This window comes from Ursus americanus, chromosome 20 (assembly GCF_024610735.1).
Source record: "Ursus americanus isolate L20-20 chromosome 20, mUrsAme1.1.p, whole genome shotgun sequence".
NCBI classification, from domain to species: domain Eukaryota; kingdom Metazoa; phylum Chordata; class Mammalia; order Carnivora; family Ursidae; genus Ursus; species Ursus americanus.
This window is the reverse complement of record NC_142146.1, coordinates 28,911,697-28,927,952: the sequence shown is the minus strand read 5'-3', so window position 1 is coordinate 28,927,952 and position 16,256 is coordinate 28,911,697. Positions and strand designations below refer to the sequence as shown.

The following is a 16,256-nucleotide window of genomic DNA, read 5'->3' as shown; positions in this document are numbered from 1 at the left end:
AATAATTTCACTGCAGCACCTAGATTAATGTTTGATTAAATAACAGGACTGTAGCCTAACCAAGCTGACACGTAAAACTGACCATCACAACAGGCTAATGAGCAATAAGTTGGTACACCTTTCTTTTAATGGATTCCATGCAAATGTAAAATAAGAACAGGATGGAGTAGTGCAAATTCTCAAGACACACCTATCCATGCATTTCACAGACGGCTAAAGACCCCGGAGACCAGGCACACACTGCTGTCTGTGCAGCCACTTGCCTGGGAACAGCGAACAGATTCTCTCTGTTGCTTGGTGTATTCAATGAGCTTCGGGTAATCCTAATAGTTTATAGTTTCAATCACAGAATGGGGTTTTTTACACAGAGCAAAGACCTCGATTCTGAATTTCTGCTTCTATTAAGAGGCATTATGTTATAATAGAAAATGTATCAGCTACGGCACCAGACACCCGGATTCAAATCCATCTTTGTCACTTTCTAGGTGTCCAGTTAAGTTGCTTAATCTCTCTAAGCCTGTGAATGGCAATTATCTATGAATGGTAATAATAGTATTGTCATTTCAAGGTTACTGTAAAGGACTAAAGGCCATAAACCAAGTGGCATGGGTTCATAAAAGATGATCAGTTAAGACAAGCTATGGGGGCACCTGGGTGGCTCAGTCGTTAAGCGTCTGCCTTCAGCTCGGGGCATGATCCTGGCGTTCTGGGATCGAGCCCCACATCAGGCTCCTCCGCTATGAGCCTGCTTCTTTCTCTCCCACTCCCCCTGCTTGTGTTCCCTCTCTCGCTGGCTGTCTCTCTCTGTCAAATAAATAAAAATAAAATCTTTAAAAAAAAAAAAAGACAAGCTATGGACGTCCTTTAGTTCAAAGATTATCTAGTGTTAACTGAGTGGTCTTGGGAAACTTACTTTCCTTCTCTGTACCTCCGTTTCCTCATCCATAAAATGAGCCTAACAATAAACTGTTCTGGGGATTAAATGAGTTGATACCTATGTTTTTATATATAAAGTAAATAGATTTAAAATAAGTGCTCAGAACAACGTCTGGTACACAGTAAGCACTACAGTGGTTTAATGATGATAATTTGCTATTTGTGTGGTAGCTGTGGAATCAGGGAGGTGGGAAACCTGGATTTTAGTCCCAACCCTCCCTGGGTGAACTCGTAGAAGCCACTTCACTTCTCTGCCATCGCATCTTTCTCTGTAAAATGAGGGAGTCGATTGGACCCTCTGTGGAGCTCACACATGGTAAGACTGCATACTAAACCCCACAGATGCAGGGACTTGAGACGACTTCTGGCTCACAGAGAGTTCTCAGCTGCTGATCTCTGACAGATCTGTCAAGGCTTCCTTATTGATTCACACCAAGAACTCTGCCTCAGTGTCAGTTTTTCTACAGGGCAGTTGATCTGTTTACTTTTCACCAAGATGTGTTCCTCCCTCAACCGCCTCAGAGCTGTCACAAGCCAGCTTCATGGCAGGGAGAGGTGGAAAGAGTGTTTTTGTTTTTCTGCTTCACTGTGTCTTCCTTCCTTGAGGGTCCCTTCTCAGAAAAGTCAAAACAGAATTCTGCGTCTGCCATAATGAGAAATGCTGGCCAATCGAAGAAGCAGGGCCCACGTGAGTGACAGGGCCTGACCCCGGGAGGCCAGGACTAGAGTCCCGTCAAGCCTGACTCATCCTCCAGCCCATGGAGGTTCAGCTGTCTCTCCCTCTCTGCCCCTGAGAGATAGCACATTACAAACGTCCTGAATGTTGTGGACGGCGGGTGGAAGGGGGAGAGTAACTAACTAAAGCATGACGGGACATCTAACGGAAGGCAAAAAAGGAGTGACATGTGGTGTTTTCCTAAAATTCTGTGACAAGCTGATGTACTCTGTACATCCCCTCTTGCCTTTTCTATATTGTACTGTGACTAGGGAGGCCGGGAGAAGGGGATTCAACCTCCTCCCTAGTGCAGAAGAGGGTTTAAAAGTCTGCTTCCACCACTTTTCTCTCCTGTGCTTCTGTCCTCTTTATTTCTTTATTTGCTCTTCGAGGAAGAAGAGAATCTGAGCATGTCTCATGTGTCCCATGGCTGTATTTACTACCAGGCAAAGTTAGGAGCCTTAAAGACAGGGTCCCAAGAACCACCCTTCTTTCTTTCTGTGTCCAGGCCCCGGTCATACGTGTGTAAGGCGGGAGAGGCAGTAATGAGGGAATGGCAAACAAAGAGAAAAACCCCTGGTTGTGAGTGACTGCAGATCAAAGGACAGTGTTCAACAATGTGATATTTACAATGCACATTCTGAGCCATTTTTCCAAGTGGCTGAATCATTGATTGGTTCCACTGTCCATTAGAATAAATGAGGAAGAACTTCATCCTACTTTGAATTAAAAAGGGGGTTCTCAAACCTCCTACTAAACATGGCAGTGCTTAGCATTTCAACCAAAAAGAGCTTAGCGGTTCATTAACAGTATTTTGCAACCTATATAACTCCCACTAATCTTAGCATCTCCGAGTTAGAAGAAAACTCAAAGAACTTCCCACCAAATCCTCTATAACATTCCCTACTTGACTTTCTCTTCCACATTTTTGGGGCATAGTCCTGCAGTTTCTTCTTAAACATTTCCAACAATAAAACACTCACTCTTACACAAATAGATGACTTTATTTCTGGACAGGTGTAATTCCTGAGAAATACTTTTTTTTGTTATTTCTTTGCAGCTTCCTCACAAGATTTGTTTTCCCCCTTTTGGAGTCAGACAAAGTAAATTGAAATACCTTTTCCTATGACAGCGCTTTAAGTACTTAAATGGTTCTCAGACTGGGCTACATGGTAGCAATCTCAGTGGCTGAGAACAGCAGTGATTTCTTTCTTGTAGATACAAATGTCCATCCTGGGTCATCTGGGGACTCTGCTGCATATTTCCCTGACTTAGAGACTCAGATTGACATAATAGATCCTATTAGTAGTTTACTTTTAGAATCTACCAATTGAGTAAACATGTAATGACCAAAAAAACCTAAGTTGAATGGTTTCAACTGAATTTTAATTGTAATTCTTCAACTTCCTGGGGTCAAAGATTCATTTCAAAATCTAGATAAGATATCTTGAGTTCGACCTCCATGTACTGTGGAAGTTGACACCCTCCCCAGTGTTTCTGTGGGGTTCCACTCCTAGGAGTCTTCTGTCCAGCTCTCCCTCCGCAGCCCTGCTCCCCTCAGTTTTCAATCCCTATGGGTCATATCACACTGCTCTCCAGTCTGTTTGTCCCAAAACATGGACAGAGCCCCTCACCTTTATTCTCTGAGTCACCACCAGCATAATACTTTTATGGGTGGCAGAGTTACTAGAGTCTCAGGGATAACAGGAGAGGAGGAAGTAGAGAGGGCACATGAGGGGAGAAGTATCCAAATGACTTGAACTTGACATTTAGACCTCACAGTTTCCAAAGTTCCTTACCTATCTCTTATCTCCTCCTACTCCAATGTCAGGCCCATCCTCAGCCCTCTGATGAATCCTTGCCAAACTTCTCAACCCACACCGCTGAGTCCTATGTTTAGTCTCTAGTTGCAAAGGGAAAACTCAACCTGACATTACTTTATTCAGCAGAGCAGTGGAGCTCCCTTTGTCTGAACCTCTTCCATTTTGATTTATTCTAATATAATCTCCTTCATAACCAAAGGGCTTATTAATATGTTTTCCAAGCAAAAGAATTATCTACCATAGCCTCCACATTGAAAGAGAAAACAAAAGTTGAGAAATTCGTTTTTCTTCAAGATGCCTCCAAAAAAGAGGCACCTGGGTGACTCAGTTGGTTAAGTGTCTGCCTTCAGCTTAAGTCATGATCTTAGGGTCCTGGGATTGAGTCCCACCCACCCCTGTTGGGCTCCCTGCTTAGTGGGGAGTCTGCTTCTCCCTTTCCCTTTGCCCCTTTCCCCTGCTCATGCTTGTGCGCTCTCTCTCTCAAATAAATAAATTAAATTAAATTAAAAACTTAATTAAAAAAACCACTATAGAAACTAAAGGCATACTACGTCCATCCCACATGCCACAATTCTGGAGTGCTGGGCTTTTGCTCCAGACCAGGCATCGCTCATCAGCTCTTCCTCATAAAGCTCACACTGCCTTCAGCTGCTGTGGGTTCACTCGTAATTTTGTTTTTAAAGATACTTCTTTCCTCTTGCAGTGCATAGTATGGGACTGGGACTCCAATGGCAAACACGACTTCATTGGAGAGTTCACCTCGACATTCAAGGAGATGAGAGGAGCAATGGAAGGGAAACAGGTAGGTGGTAACCGCACATGGTATTTCCCCCCGGCACTTCTCTCATGATGCATCCTGAGCACCCACTACACGTGGGACACCGAGAGAAGAGGTATCAATATTTGATTAAATGTGACAAGTAGGAAGCATGGTGGGATTTGAGGACCTAAATTCTACTCCTAACCCAACTCAAAGCAACTAGCATGTCCTTGGACATGACACTGTCCCAATGTGGTACAGCTTCTTTATCAGTAAAACAGAGAGGTCAGATGAGAATATTTCTAATTTCCTTTAGCTGTGTAGCCTTGGACAAGTGACTTAACCTCTCTTTGCCTGTTTTCTCACTTAAAAATGAAGGTGATAAGTATACCTACCTAATAGAACTTTGTGGAGATTAAATGAGATGATCTATGTTATGTACTTAGCAGAGTGCCTAGCATGTAGCCAGCATTTCCCAAATATCTGCTTATGGTAGTACCATTCTTTCCATGACTTGGTGACATTAATTACACATTGACTGCTTTGGAAAATTACTGGATTCCTCCAAATATTCATTATGGCCACTAGACTTGCTTTTGGCTTCACCATTTCCCTCATACACTGGACACACATATATTTACATTATCTATAAATTAGTCACTTGCTGTCATCTGGACCCTCACCATGTAACTGCTATTCTTACCTGTTCATTGTTCACCTGCCCAATGTCTAGCCATAAAACCTGTATCTCTTTGCCTGTGGGCTTGCTCTGGTGATGGAGCTGTTCTGCCTATGCCCACAGCAGGCTAAAGTATGAGGGGAGGTGTGGCTCCATCCAGGGAACAGCCCTCAACAAGTAACTAATGGGGGGTGAAGGACAGATATCCCAGCTCTCTTGCCCCACAGGGGGCAGGGTCTGAGTGTGTGTTCTCTGCAGTTTCCTAGAGCTCCCCAGCAGGGATCGGCCCTGGTTGCCCACAGTGGTAACTGACTTGCACACCCCTTTGGCAGCCTGCGCATCTCGGTTCCCCACTCCTCCACTGGTGCTTCCTGGTATTACCTCCCAAAGGAACTACTTATACTTAACTCCTTGCCTCCAGGGAGCTCAACACCAAACCACCTGACCTTCTTACTCTGGGGCCCACTGTCCCCATGGAACAGAAAAGAGTGACAGCTGAGCCTTCAGTGGCTTTGAGAAAGGTGTTTCCCTTCGAGATAAGATCCTATGCCTAGCATGGTCAGAGGTGCTGAGTACAGAGGATGCCACGACTCACTTTCCATGTCTCTTCTTTCAGATATTAGGTCAAGATATACCTAGACTGGGAATAAACTAGCATTCTTTAGAACAGGAAGCTTAACGTGAATCAGACCATTTGTCAAGAACTTACATTTGGCCTAGAAAATCAAGGGCGAAACCTGTTGTATATGTTCTGTTAAATATTCAGGATTACAAGCAACTTGTGTAACATGCAGAGACCTTTGCCACAAGCAGGCATGGTTCAGGGCCACAGTCAAAACCAACATGAAATTGGGGCACCTGGGTGGCTCTGTCAGTTAAGCATCTGCCTTTGGCTCGGGTCATGATCCCAGGGTCCTGGGATTGAGTCCCGCTTAGGGCTCCCTGCTCAGTGGTGAGCCTGCTTCTCCCTCCCACCACCACCCCCACCACCACTCTCTCATGCTCTCTCTCTCTCAAATAAATAAATAAAATCTTAAAGAAAAAAACACATTAAGTTATAAGTGATGTCACAGCCAGGATAACAAGATAGCCAGAGAAGTTGTTGTTCTGTTGAACCAGGCCCTACTGAACTAATAAATCAATGAGTTGTCAATACCACATATTAGAGTTCTAAAAAGTTTCACAAAGCTGTGCCTTGTTCTCCTACAAGTAGAAATAGCCAAATCAATAACTGTGGGAAACATTTCATCTTTGGGTTTCTAAGAGGGTAGTACAAGTAAAATTATAGCATATATTATAATTGAAGAACACCAAAGTCTAATGCTTTCAAACAAACAGAAATAAATCTTTATGTCCCACTGAGGAAATGAATCATATGCTGTGTACTTTTCTGTATCACTGAGATACCGGAAAGATTTTATTTAGTTCAATCACTCAGTCCCATTTGGGTACAATGGGACAATTTGCGCTGTGGGAAATGTTCTTATTTATTGGTTCTACCAATATTTATTATGGAACACCTACTACGTACCAAGCTCTAGGTGTAGACTAAAATATAAACATGAATCAAATAAACAAAAAATAAAAATGTCATTACAGTTTGGGACAAATGCTATAAAAAACTGAACAAGTGTAGTATAAAGGTGTGGTATTGGAAAGATAACCTGAAAAGGCAGCTTTTAAGTTGAAGTCCCTTAAAGATGAAAATAAGCCAGCCATGTAACAAGCAAGGGAAAAGCATGCAGGCTGAGGGAACAGCATTACCAAGTCCTGAGTGAGGAAAGAGCTTGGTGTGATTAAGGATGTGAAAAGAGACCAGTACATCTGGAGCAGAGAGGGTAGATGAGATGTACTCAAAGACAGAGGCAGGGGCCAGGAAAAGCACATTCTAATAGCTCAAAGAAAGGGGTTTGGATTTTCTTCTAAACGTGGTAAGAGACAGCTTTGTGCTCACCGGGACAGGAGCCACTAGCTATATGTGAGTGTTTTCGTCTTACTTTTAATTAATGAAAATTAAGTTTCAATTTCAATTCCTCAGCCACCCTAGCCACACTCCAGTGCTCCATAACCTCGTGTGGCTAGCGGCTTCAGTAGTGGTTGGTACAGATTTAGAATATTTCCATCATTGCACAAAGGTCTACAGGACAGCAGTGCAAAGATGTCCAAGCCAGAGAATGACATGACTGGTTTTAACTTTCTAAAAAAATGACTCTGGCCACTGTATACATAATTCGTTATATAGAAAGAAGACAGCGAAGCAGATCTGTCAGGAGGCTACTATTGTAGGCAAGACAAGAGGTGATAATGACTTAGGCTCAAAAAATGATGATGGAGGTGGAGAGAAGTGGAGTGATTTAAGATGGGTTTTGGAGACAGAAGCTACAAGGTGTGTTGAGGGTTTGGATATGGAGGGAATAGCTGAGTAAACGTTGGTGCCATTTCCTGAGTAAGGAAGTCTTGTTTCAGGGAGGTCCAGCTAGTGAGGAAAGTTCAAGAATGGGGTTTGGGAAACTGGGGGAGAGGCCTACCTGGAAATGTATTTTGGAGCCATCAGCAAACAGGTAGTTAATGTCAAGAGAATGGAGGATAGGGAGAGAGGATAAAGGAGGCTGGAACTGAGGAAACTCAGGAAGTAGAAACAGAGACAAAAAGAGGAGCCATCCTCTTTTAAGCTCCTTGCTGTGAGAGTCATGGTTCTGTAGGGTAAATTCTTGATTAACTTGGTTAGTTCTCAGGGGGCCTTCATGAACAGCCTTGGTTTGAGGTGGCCAAAAAGGAAACTTGCAAGAACAAATAGGAGAGCCACCCCCAAGACCCTTCCAGGGGAAGCACTATGTTAACAGCCAAGCTTTGGAGTGAGACCGATGGGGTGAATCGCAACTCCACCAGTTGCCAGCCAGAAGACCTGAGCCTCATCTTTCATCTCTAAAAGGGAGTTGTGGGAGAGTTAAATGGGATTGTACATGTAAAGCAAATAGCCTATAATAACATGAAAATGTTATCCCAACACAGATGCAAAATACTTAGACCTGGTTCATCAGCACCCCCTTCCCGCCCAACAGGCATAAAAGCCCCAAGTACCTGCAAGTTCTAATTCAGCTTCCTTAGAGCCCTTGTCTGGCTGCGCCAACCCATCCTCTACTACTGCTTTGCCTTAGCCTAAGATGGAAATGGGTAGACTTTTCATGGATTATCATTATAGTTCTTAAGATAACTTGAAATCTAACTCATTCGAAGTTTCATTTGTTATGTCCTGCTTGACTGAAGAAATTGAGGTTAAGAGAAATTATTGAAAATGACAAAGGAATTATCACAGCTAATTTTGGATCTTTTCTTTCCAATTGTAAGGTAAATCCCTATGCTATTTGTTCATACTCTGACAGAGGAAGGTTTGGGGGGAAGGCAATTTCAGTTTTGATGGGCTTAGGAGGGACTTGGGGTGCTTTGTCTGAAAAATACTAGATCTACTTTAAGACAAGCTGGAATTCTTGTTTATCAAGCACTATTCACATGGAGAGCAAATGAGAAGAGAACCTAAGAGAGGGAAGAAAGACAACCATCATCATGATGGAAAGATTAGGCCTTAAAAAAAAAAAAAACAAAACAGGGCTGGAGATGCCTTGATTTCAGGTTCAGTTTGACTCTTCTTTCTTCCTCTTCTCTCCTCCCACCCTCCCTTCCTCCTTCCTTCCCTTCCTCCCTCTCCCCCTTCCTATCTTCCTTCCTTCCTACCTTCCTTCCTCTTTTTCATTCCTTCCTCTTATGGAAAGAGTTTTAGAGGACCCTTAGCCAGTATAGGATTCCTTTCTTCCCAACCCTTATGTGGTTGCCCAGCCCCTCCTGGAACTTCCCCAGTATTGAGAAACTACTGTTCTCAGTTATCTGTTGTTGAGGGACAAATTACCCCCAAACTTCCTGGCTGAAAACAACAATCATTATTTACTCACAGTCCCTGAGTTGGCAACTTAGCCTGAGTTCCCCTGGGGCAGCTCCTCTCTATTCTACATGATGCAAGCTGAGCTCACTCATGCATTTGTGCCTCAGCAACCGGGATGGCCGAGACATTTCTCCATGCACTCTTCTATTCTCCAGGAGATCAGCCTAAGCTTTTTTACGTGGTGGTAAAAACTCCCAGCAGCAGGGAGAAGGCAAGCCTCAGTGCACAGGCACTTTTTAGTCCTCTGCTCATAGCACCTTTGCTAATGTGCCATTGGCCAAAACAAGTCACATGTCTAAGCTCACCGTTATTGTGGGAGGGACCTGCACAAATGCATGGGCATTGAGAGGAATGGATCAGTGGGGGTCAAAGCTGACCAGTCTATACCACTCACATCTGCCTCAGAAACTGCTTTATTTTCAGATACTCCCAATTGTCACAGAAAGTGAAAATCTGTTTTCCCAAGTGGAAATCCAAGGATATGACTCCCATAGAATGGTGGGCAGGAGAATTCAGTGGCTTTTGGATGTTTGACTTGTAGTTGGCTTTGTCACATGAAGTCTTCTGTAGGCTGGAAAGGTTGATGTCTCTTCCCCTATACGCTGCCTTAGGTCCCAGCTACCTCCTCAGTTCCCAGCCACTCCTGCAGCTCTGACACTATCCCCTTTGGAGGTCTGTTGTGTCACTGTTGTCATATGTATCACTCCATTATTTTAGTTCTCAGCGAGGTTCTTTGCAAACTCATTATTAACTTTCTGTAGCCAGCATCCAATATCTCTCAGTGTTCTGATATTTTGAGCCATTTCCTAGGCATTAGCACTCAACACTTGTGTTAGGAATGTGTCTATAGATGTATCCTTCCCTCTGTTGCTTGATTTTAACCTTTTAATAAAAAGCATTTATAAGTGCCAGGCACTGTTTTAGATGTATGACATGGATTAATTATTAAAGCTTCACAATAATCCTGAGATAGATACAATTATCAGCTCCATTTTACAGAGGAGATATCCAAGGTGTAGAGGAATCAAGTAATTTGCTAAGGGTCGCGTGGCTGGAAATTGGTGGGACCAGGATTCAAACCAGGCAATCTAGTATCAGTCTCACTCAACCATGCCTCTGAACTGTCCCTCAGGATGCAAGGGCGATCACGCAGAGAATATTTGTCAGCCCTCAGATCCACCTGCTGCAGCACCTGGGGGCTTGGCCTCACTGAATGACTCCCCTTCTTCCTGAGCAGGCTTTCTTGTTGCAGGTGCAATGGGAGTGCATCAACCCCAAGTACAAAGCCAAGAAGAAGAATTATAAGAACTCAGGCATTGTGATTTTGAATCAGTGCAAGGTACGTACGTAGTCCCTCTCTTTCAGGAGTGTGAAGCTAGGGCTGTCTGGGAGGAAGACAGTGGGAGAGAATGTCAAGGAGATGTGGTACTTTTTAAAATAAAAATCAGAAAGTCAATGTATTAATGGATATGCAATGAGAAATGTAAACATGGGTGGTCTTGGAGCTGTGGTGGCTCGATGCCACCATTCCTTCCACAAAGACAGTCATACCCCCAAAGATGGAGAGTCCTGGTCACATGTCAGGCTCTTCTCTGTCCGGAACAGCATCAGAGGGAGAGCCCCCAAAAGGGTAAGCCAGCATTTCCAGAGCCCCTCCTGTGTGCTTGTCGCAGTGTTCGTGCTTTCTAGGTGGCACCTCACCCATGCTGAAAGGTACCATGAACACAAAGCAATGGGGGAAGATCACAAGGGCCGAGAAACTCCTCCCAGAAGGGCTCTAACTTCACAGAAAATCCTACATGCTAATAATCAAACCTCTGAAATCACATCTGAGAATAACTCTGGCACTGGCTGAGTATTTCCTATGTGAGAGTAACGATGATGAATTCTGTTTAACTTGTATCGTAACCCTGAGATTTCGGCTGTCAACTGAGATCATGTAACTAGTCGTGCACATGGTAAGTTTAAGAGCTGAGATTTTAACCTATGCCTGTCTGACTCCACCATACAAGACTTAAATGCCATCTAGTTTCTCTCTGTGTATATCAGGTTCCTTCTCTCAGAGTGGCCTCTCCATGGCTGCCAGGAGCTGCAGGAGCACATCCTCTCAGAGCAAGAGCGAGAGGAGAGGAAAGACGGATGCGCCCACCTCTTGAACCCGTCAGTGGGACTAAGGGATAGTGTATTGGGACTGGCCATCTGGGACCATTGTATTAATTATGTTTTTTATTTTCTAAAGTTGTTGATGCTTTAACATCTTGGAGCCTTGTGGACCTGCATGGGGTCTGCTCCTCCCAGGGTTAGCTAATTCCTGGAGATAGCAAACAACTTGCACGTGAGCCTTGCCTTTGATATGCAGACCAAACCATCCAGAGCCCATACCCCCAACCACCTTCTTTATGGTGCTCTCACATACAGAGCCAATATTCCTGTGGCCCTACATGACCCCGGGTCCAGGCTTCAGATAATTAGAGACCACCCTTATAGCCCAGAGCCATGAAAATTATTCAGACTCCAGTCCTAAACCAGATTAATTGCTTACCCTCCCCCACTCATTCCTTACAAAAAAAAAAAAAAAAAAAAACACCCACAATAAAGACTGCCACCCACACTTCCCTTTCAATCTTTCTGTCTTCTGACTGACCCTGGTGCTTCCCCATGTGGCCCCTGAGTGCCATGACATGCCTCCTATCCTTCTGGTTGCTGTGAGTAATAAACTTTTCTTCTGGGAATGCCTGCGTGGCTCAGTTGGTTAAGTGTCTGCCTTCAGCTCAGGTCATGATCCTGGAGTCCTGGGATTGAGCCCCACATCAGGCTTCCTACTCAGTGGGCTGCTTCTCCCTCTGCCTATGAGCCTCCCCGCCTGCTTGTGCTCTCACTCTCACTTGCACACTCTCTCTCAAATGAATAAATACAAAATCTAAAAGAAAAAGAAAAAAAAAGAAAAAGGAAGCCAGGAGCAGGCACTGTTCAGGGGGCCAAGTGAACATCAGCCCTGAGAAAAGTCTGCCAAGAAATGTGTGCCACCTGGAGGTGGTACCTAGAGACACCAACATGGGATTTCTTAGGTCAGTCTCTGAGAAGCTACCCTGAGCATCAGAAGGAATCTGAGGACTGAGGGTCAAAAATCAGTTACTCCCTGCCCAGGTACAGGGGCCCGTCTACAAGCTCCATGACTATAGTCGTGTCTGTTTTTCTCATCACTATATCCCTAGCATCTAGTGCAGAGTGGGGGCTCAGTAAATCCTTGTTAAATAAATAAATGGATGAATATCACCCAGAGTCAAGCAGCAGAATCATAAAGAAGCAGAAATGAAGACCAGAAATTGGTAAGGCACACGAGAACGCAGATGATGGTGGTTGGGCAGAAAGCAGGGCCATACTGACTTCGGGCACAGAGGTCCAAAGAATGGACAACGCAGTCCAGACTGCCGGCATTAGAATCCCACATCCATCACCTACTGGGTAGGTGATCTTAGCCTCAACTCCCTCCTCCACAAAATGGCACAATAATAATGATAGTACCACTTTTATGGAGTAGTTCTAAGAATTAAATGAAATCATGGATGTTAAGCCCCTGGCTTAGAGTTAGTCTCATAAGTTCATTGTTCATGGCATGGCAGGAATCTTACTAATGGGAAACTGTCAGTAAAGGCCTTCTCAGGTCATTGCCATCCTGAAGCCACCAACCTAGATTACTTATGGTATTTAGAATGTTACCAGCACTGGGACTTAGCCATGGGGAGCAAAACTGAAGCCAAGTGTGAGACTTTTTTCATTCCAAAACAAGGGCAATACATGAAAATCTGCTGTTAGTGTCTCACCGGAGGCATCCGTAACACAAGAGGGGAGCAGAGCTTAGGTAGTTGCAGCCCTCAAGGGCCATCTGAATTGAGCATTGCTCTTTCTCTCCTTTAGCATAACCAAATCGACTGACCCCTCTTTTCCCCACAGATCTCTTTCTGCTCTTTCTTCTAGGGTAGCAGCCTAACCCCAAAGTTTAAGCTTCCACTGCGTAAGGAAATAGATCACGCTGTTGCTAAAACGGTTTCCTCTTCTCCTCCTCTGCAGATCCACAAGATGCATTCTTTCTTGGACTACATCATGGGTGGCTGCCAAATCCAGTTTACAGTAAGTTGTTTCCATATGTGTTCATAGGCAGGGAGCAAGGTGTGGGGAATGGTGCTGGGTTGGGGGAATGAGGAGACAAAGGTTTATTAAAACCTCGGGTCAGCTTTGTTCAGGTCTCATTGCTGCAATATTGTATGGTATCATGTTTTTGAAGTGACTTCATACTTCTGTTTTCTCCAGGGAGTATGGTTGTCAGGAAGTCATACCGGGAAATTCATGCCACTCAAACTCAGGTGATTTGGGAACCCTCCTGATGCTTCCCATTCTTTCAGTAACTATATGAGGCAAGGGGCAGTGGGCATATTGCCAATCCCATCCTCACCTGGTGAGTTGGATAGCAAGGAAGTAAACCTTGCTGGAAAGTCCCACTGAGCCAAGGCAGATGCAGCCCAAACACAGGCACCGATGCCCAGTGGTCAGTGCCAAGAGGAAGTCATCCAAATGGCTCATCAGACAATGAAGAACGAATTCCAAAATATTGGAGAACTAGTCTTTCAGAGTTGAGAAATAGAGCATCTAGACTCAGTGGGTGGATCAGGGATCATCTCCTACATATAACCCGTGAGTGCATGGGATTTATACCCTCCAAATATGTATTTGGTGGGTAAGCTGGGTCTTTTTCTTTTTTTTTTTTTTTTTAAGATTTTATTTATTTATGTGACAGAGAGACAGCCAGTGAGAGAGGGAACACAAGCAGGGGGAGTGGGAGAGGAAGAAGCAGGGTCCCAGCGGAGGAGCCTGATGTGGGACTCGATCCCGGAACGCCAGGATCACGCCCTGAGCCGAAGGCAGATGCTTAATGACTGCGCCACCCAGGTGCCCCTGGGTCTTTTTCTTTTTTTTAAGATTTTATTTATTTATTTATTTGACAGAGAGAGAGAGACAGCCAGTGAGAGAGGGAACACAAGCAGGGGGAGTGGGAGAGGAAGAAGCAGGCTCCCAGAGGAGGAGGGAGCCTGACGAGGGGCTCAATCCCAGGACCCTGGAATCACACCCTGAGCCAAAGGCAGATGCTCAATGACTGAGCCACCCAGGCACCCCTAAGCTGGGTCTTTGAAAATGCCTGGTAGACCAAGTTTATGAGTCCATCTGCCTGGAATAACTTACTTAATATTCGAAACCCTCCTAGGTTTGGGCAGATGTGGCCTCCAGAAAGAGCATCCCCAGATGGCCAGAGATAGATCTGCTAAAACCTATGGGAAAGCCACATGGCAAACAAGAGAAATACAATCTGAACAGCTTTTGTTCCTCATCTTCCAGATGTATGCTCATGAAGTTCAGCCCTGTTTAGCTCCCTCGACTGGTGCAGTCATATGAGGAAAGCAAGGCAGATGGTTTAATTTTTGTCCAGGTTTAAGCCCAAGAGAGTAGACAGGACCAATGTATTTCTGGGACAGGGATGGTGGTACTCAAAGGACTAAAAGGGGGAGTTCCAAGGGGATGTGGTAAGGGGTTGTCTCCTTACCTAGAGGCTTGTCCTCTACTCTAATCTCAGAGGGTTCTACATTTGTCCTCCCTACACTTTGGGCATTGTTCACCTACCCCTGAATGGTTATGAGTTAATTGTAGAATTTGGTCATTTCTTTAAATTCGAAGGCTCTCCGAAGGCACACCCACCCAGCCCTCCTACGTGCGTTGCGTGCCAGCCCACACGGAGAGCAGCAGACATGTTCATCTTGAGCGTGCACACCTAGCACTAGCTGTTCTGGGGGCTTGCTGCCCTGCTGGACGTACCCAAATGAGAGTAGAGAAGCCAGCAATGTCATAAAGGAGAGCTACTGGAAATAGTGTCCCACAATCTTAGGCAAAGGAGCCGTTCGGAAAACTATTTATAGGTTTTCAAGGGAGAGCTCTATTGATTTGGGTCTGTTTTAGAGTCTATAGATTCCATGCTCTTGAACAACTCTTTATTCAACCTTCAGGGGCTCGCTCTGCCCTTGGAGTTATGCTGCAAAGAACCAGCCCCTGTGAGTACCAGAAGTTTAACCCCGCAGGGTCCCCAGCTCCACATCCTGGGTCCACAAGGCCTGCCTGACACGGAAGGATGAGCCCTCCCCTCTCTTGCCACCCCTGCTGATCCTCCCCAGCTGGGAGGCACCACTTTAATGGCTCTCACCACCACCTTCCCAATTCCAGCTACTCCTCCCTTACCTTATTGACTTAGTTTCCCTCAGATTCTTTGACTTGTCCTTTTATTAAGCTCTTTCTGGATCATCCCTTTTGAGGGGACCATTTGTTTCCTGTCAAGACTCTGACTAGTACACTTTACAAGCAGGGGCTCAGAGAAAGCTTTCATACTCTCCACAGATGCCTGGTCCCTCTGACTCAAGCTTAAGAACGTCAAAAGTGAAGCGTCTTTCCCTTCAGGTGACAGGCTGATGTATATTAGGTACTTTAATTGAATTATAATGGATCGAACCCTAAACCTTAAAGGAGAGGTAAGGTTTAGGACAAACAAGAAATGAGATGAATAAATAAGATACTAGGTTTTTCTTTTAAAAGCATCCCTACAGGGACACCTGGATGGCTCAGTCAGTTAAGTGTCCAACTCTTGATTTTAACTCAGGTCATGATCTCAGGGTTGTGAGATCGAGCCCCACGTCCAGCTCCACGCTGGGCATGGAGCCTGCTTAAGATTCTCTCTCTCCCTCTCTCTCTGACCCACCCCACCTTCAGGAAGGAAAAAAAAAAAAAAAAAAGCATCCCCATGAACTTAAATGTTTATGCATCCATATGTTCTAATTATAAATATCAAAACCATATTTGGGTTAATATGCATAAATGGTATATTCAGAGGAGTGTTGGAGAAGTGGTTTGGATTAAGAACTTGAAGGGCTTTTAATTTTGAAGTAATGTGGTGGATAAGGCAATGGTCAGAAGAATCTTGAGCAGGACGTTGAAGCAGTTGGACACATGCTTTAGGGGATTAACTGGGAGTGTTTAGTGGGAGGCATCGAAGGTGGTGAGCGGACTCTGGAAGACGAAGCAAGAGACTAACAGTCCTGGTGACGACTAATAACAGGCCAAGCTAGCAGGGCAGCAGTAGGAAGAAACACTGTGGCAAGAGAGGTCAGTAAGCCTTGGCCCGTGATCCAGTGAGGATGCAGAAGGCCAGGGAGAAAGAGGAGTCCAGAGGACTCAGATCTTTTGTGCCTGACTGACGAAGCATGGTGATCCTATTCATGGCAATATGGAAATCCAGAGGAGCTGCCAGCAAGATGATGGATTTGCTTTTGGACCCGATGGAGGTACTTCCAGGCCTCCCTGTAGAGACG

The 16,256-nt window shown here is 44.8% G+C and overlaps 1 protein-coding gene across 1 annotated transcript in view; it reads left to right on the top strand.

The window, feature by feature from the left end:
* CPNE4 (copine 4) overlaps positions 1–16,256 on the top strand; it is a 472,893-nt gene that overhangs the window by 422,983 nt on the left and 33,654 nt on the right. Inside the window, exons 8-10 of the mRNA XM_087870204.1 lie at positions 4,178–4,276; positions 10,103–10,189; positions 12,922–12,981. Coding sequence (XP_087726330.1) covers positions 4,178–4,276; positions 10,103–10,189; positions 12,922–12,981 — 246 coding nt within the window. The remainder of the gene's footprint in view (positions 1–4,177; positions 4,277–10,102; positions 10,190–12,921; positions 12,982–16,256) is intronic.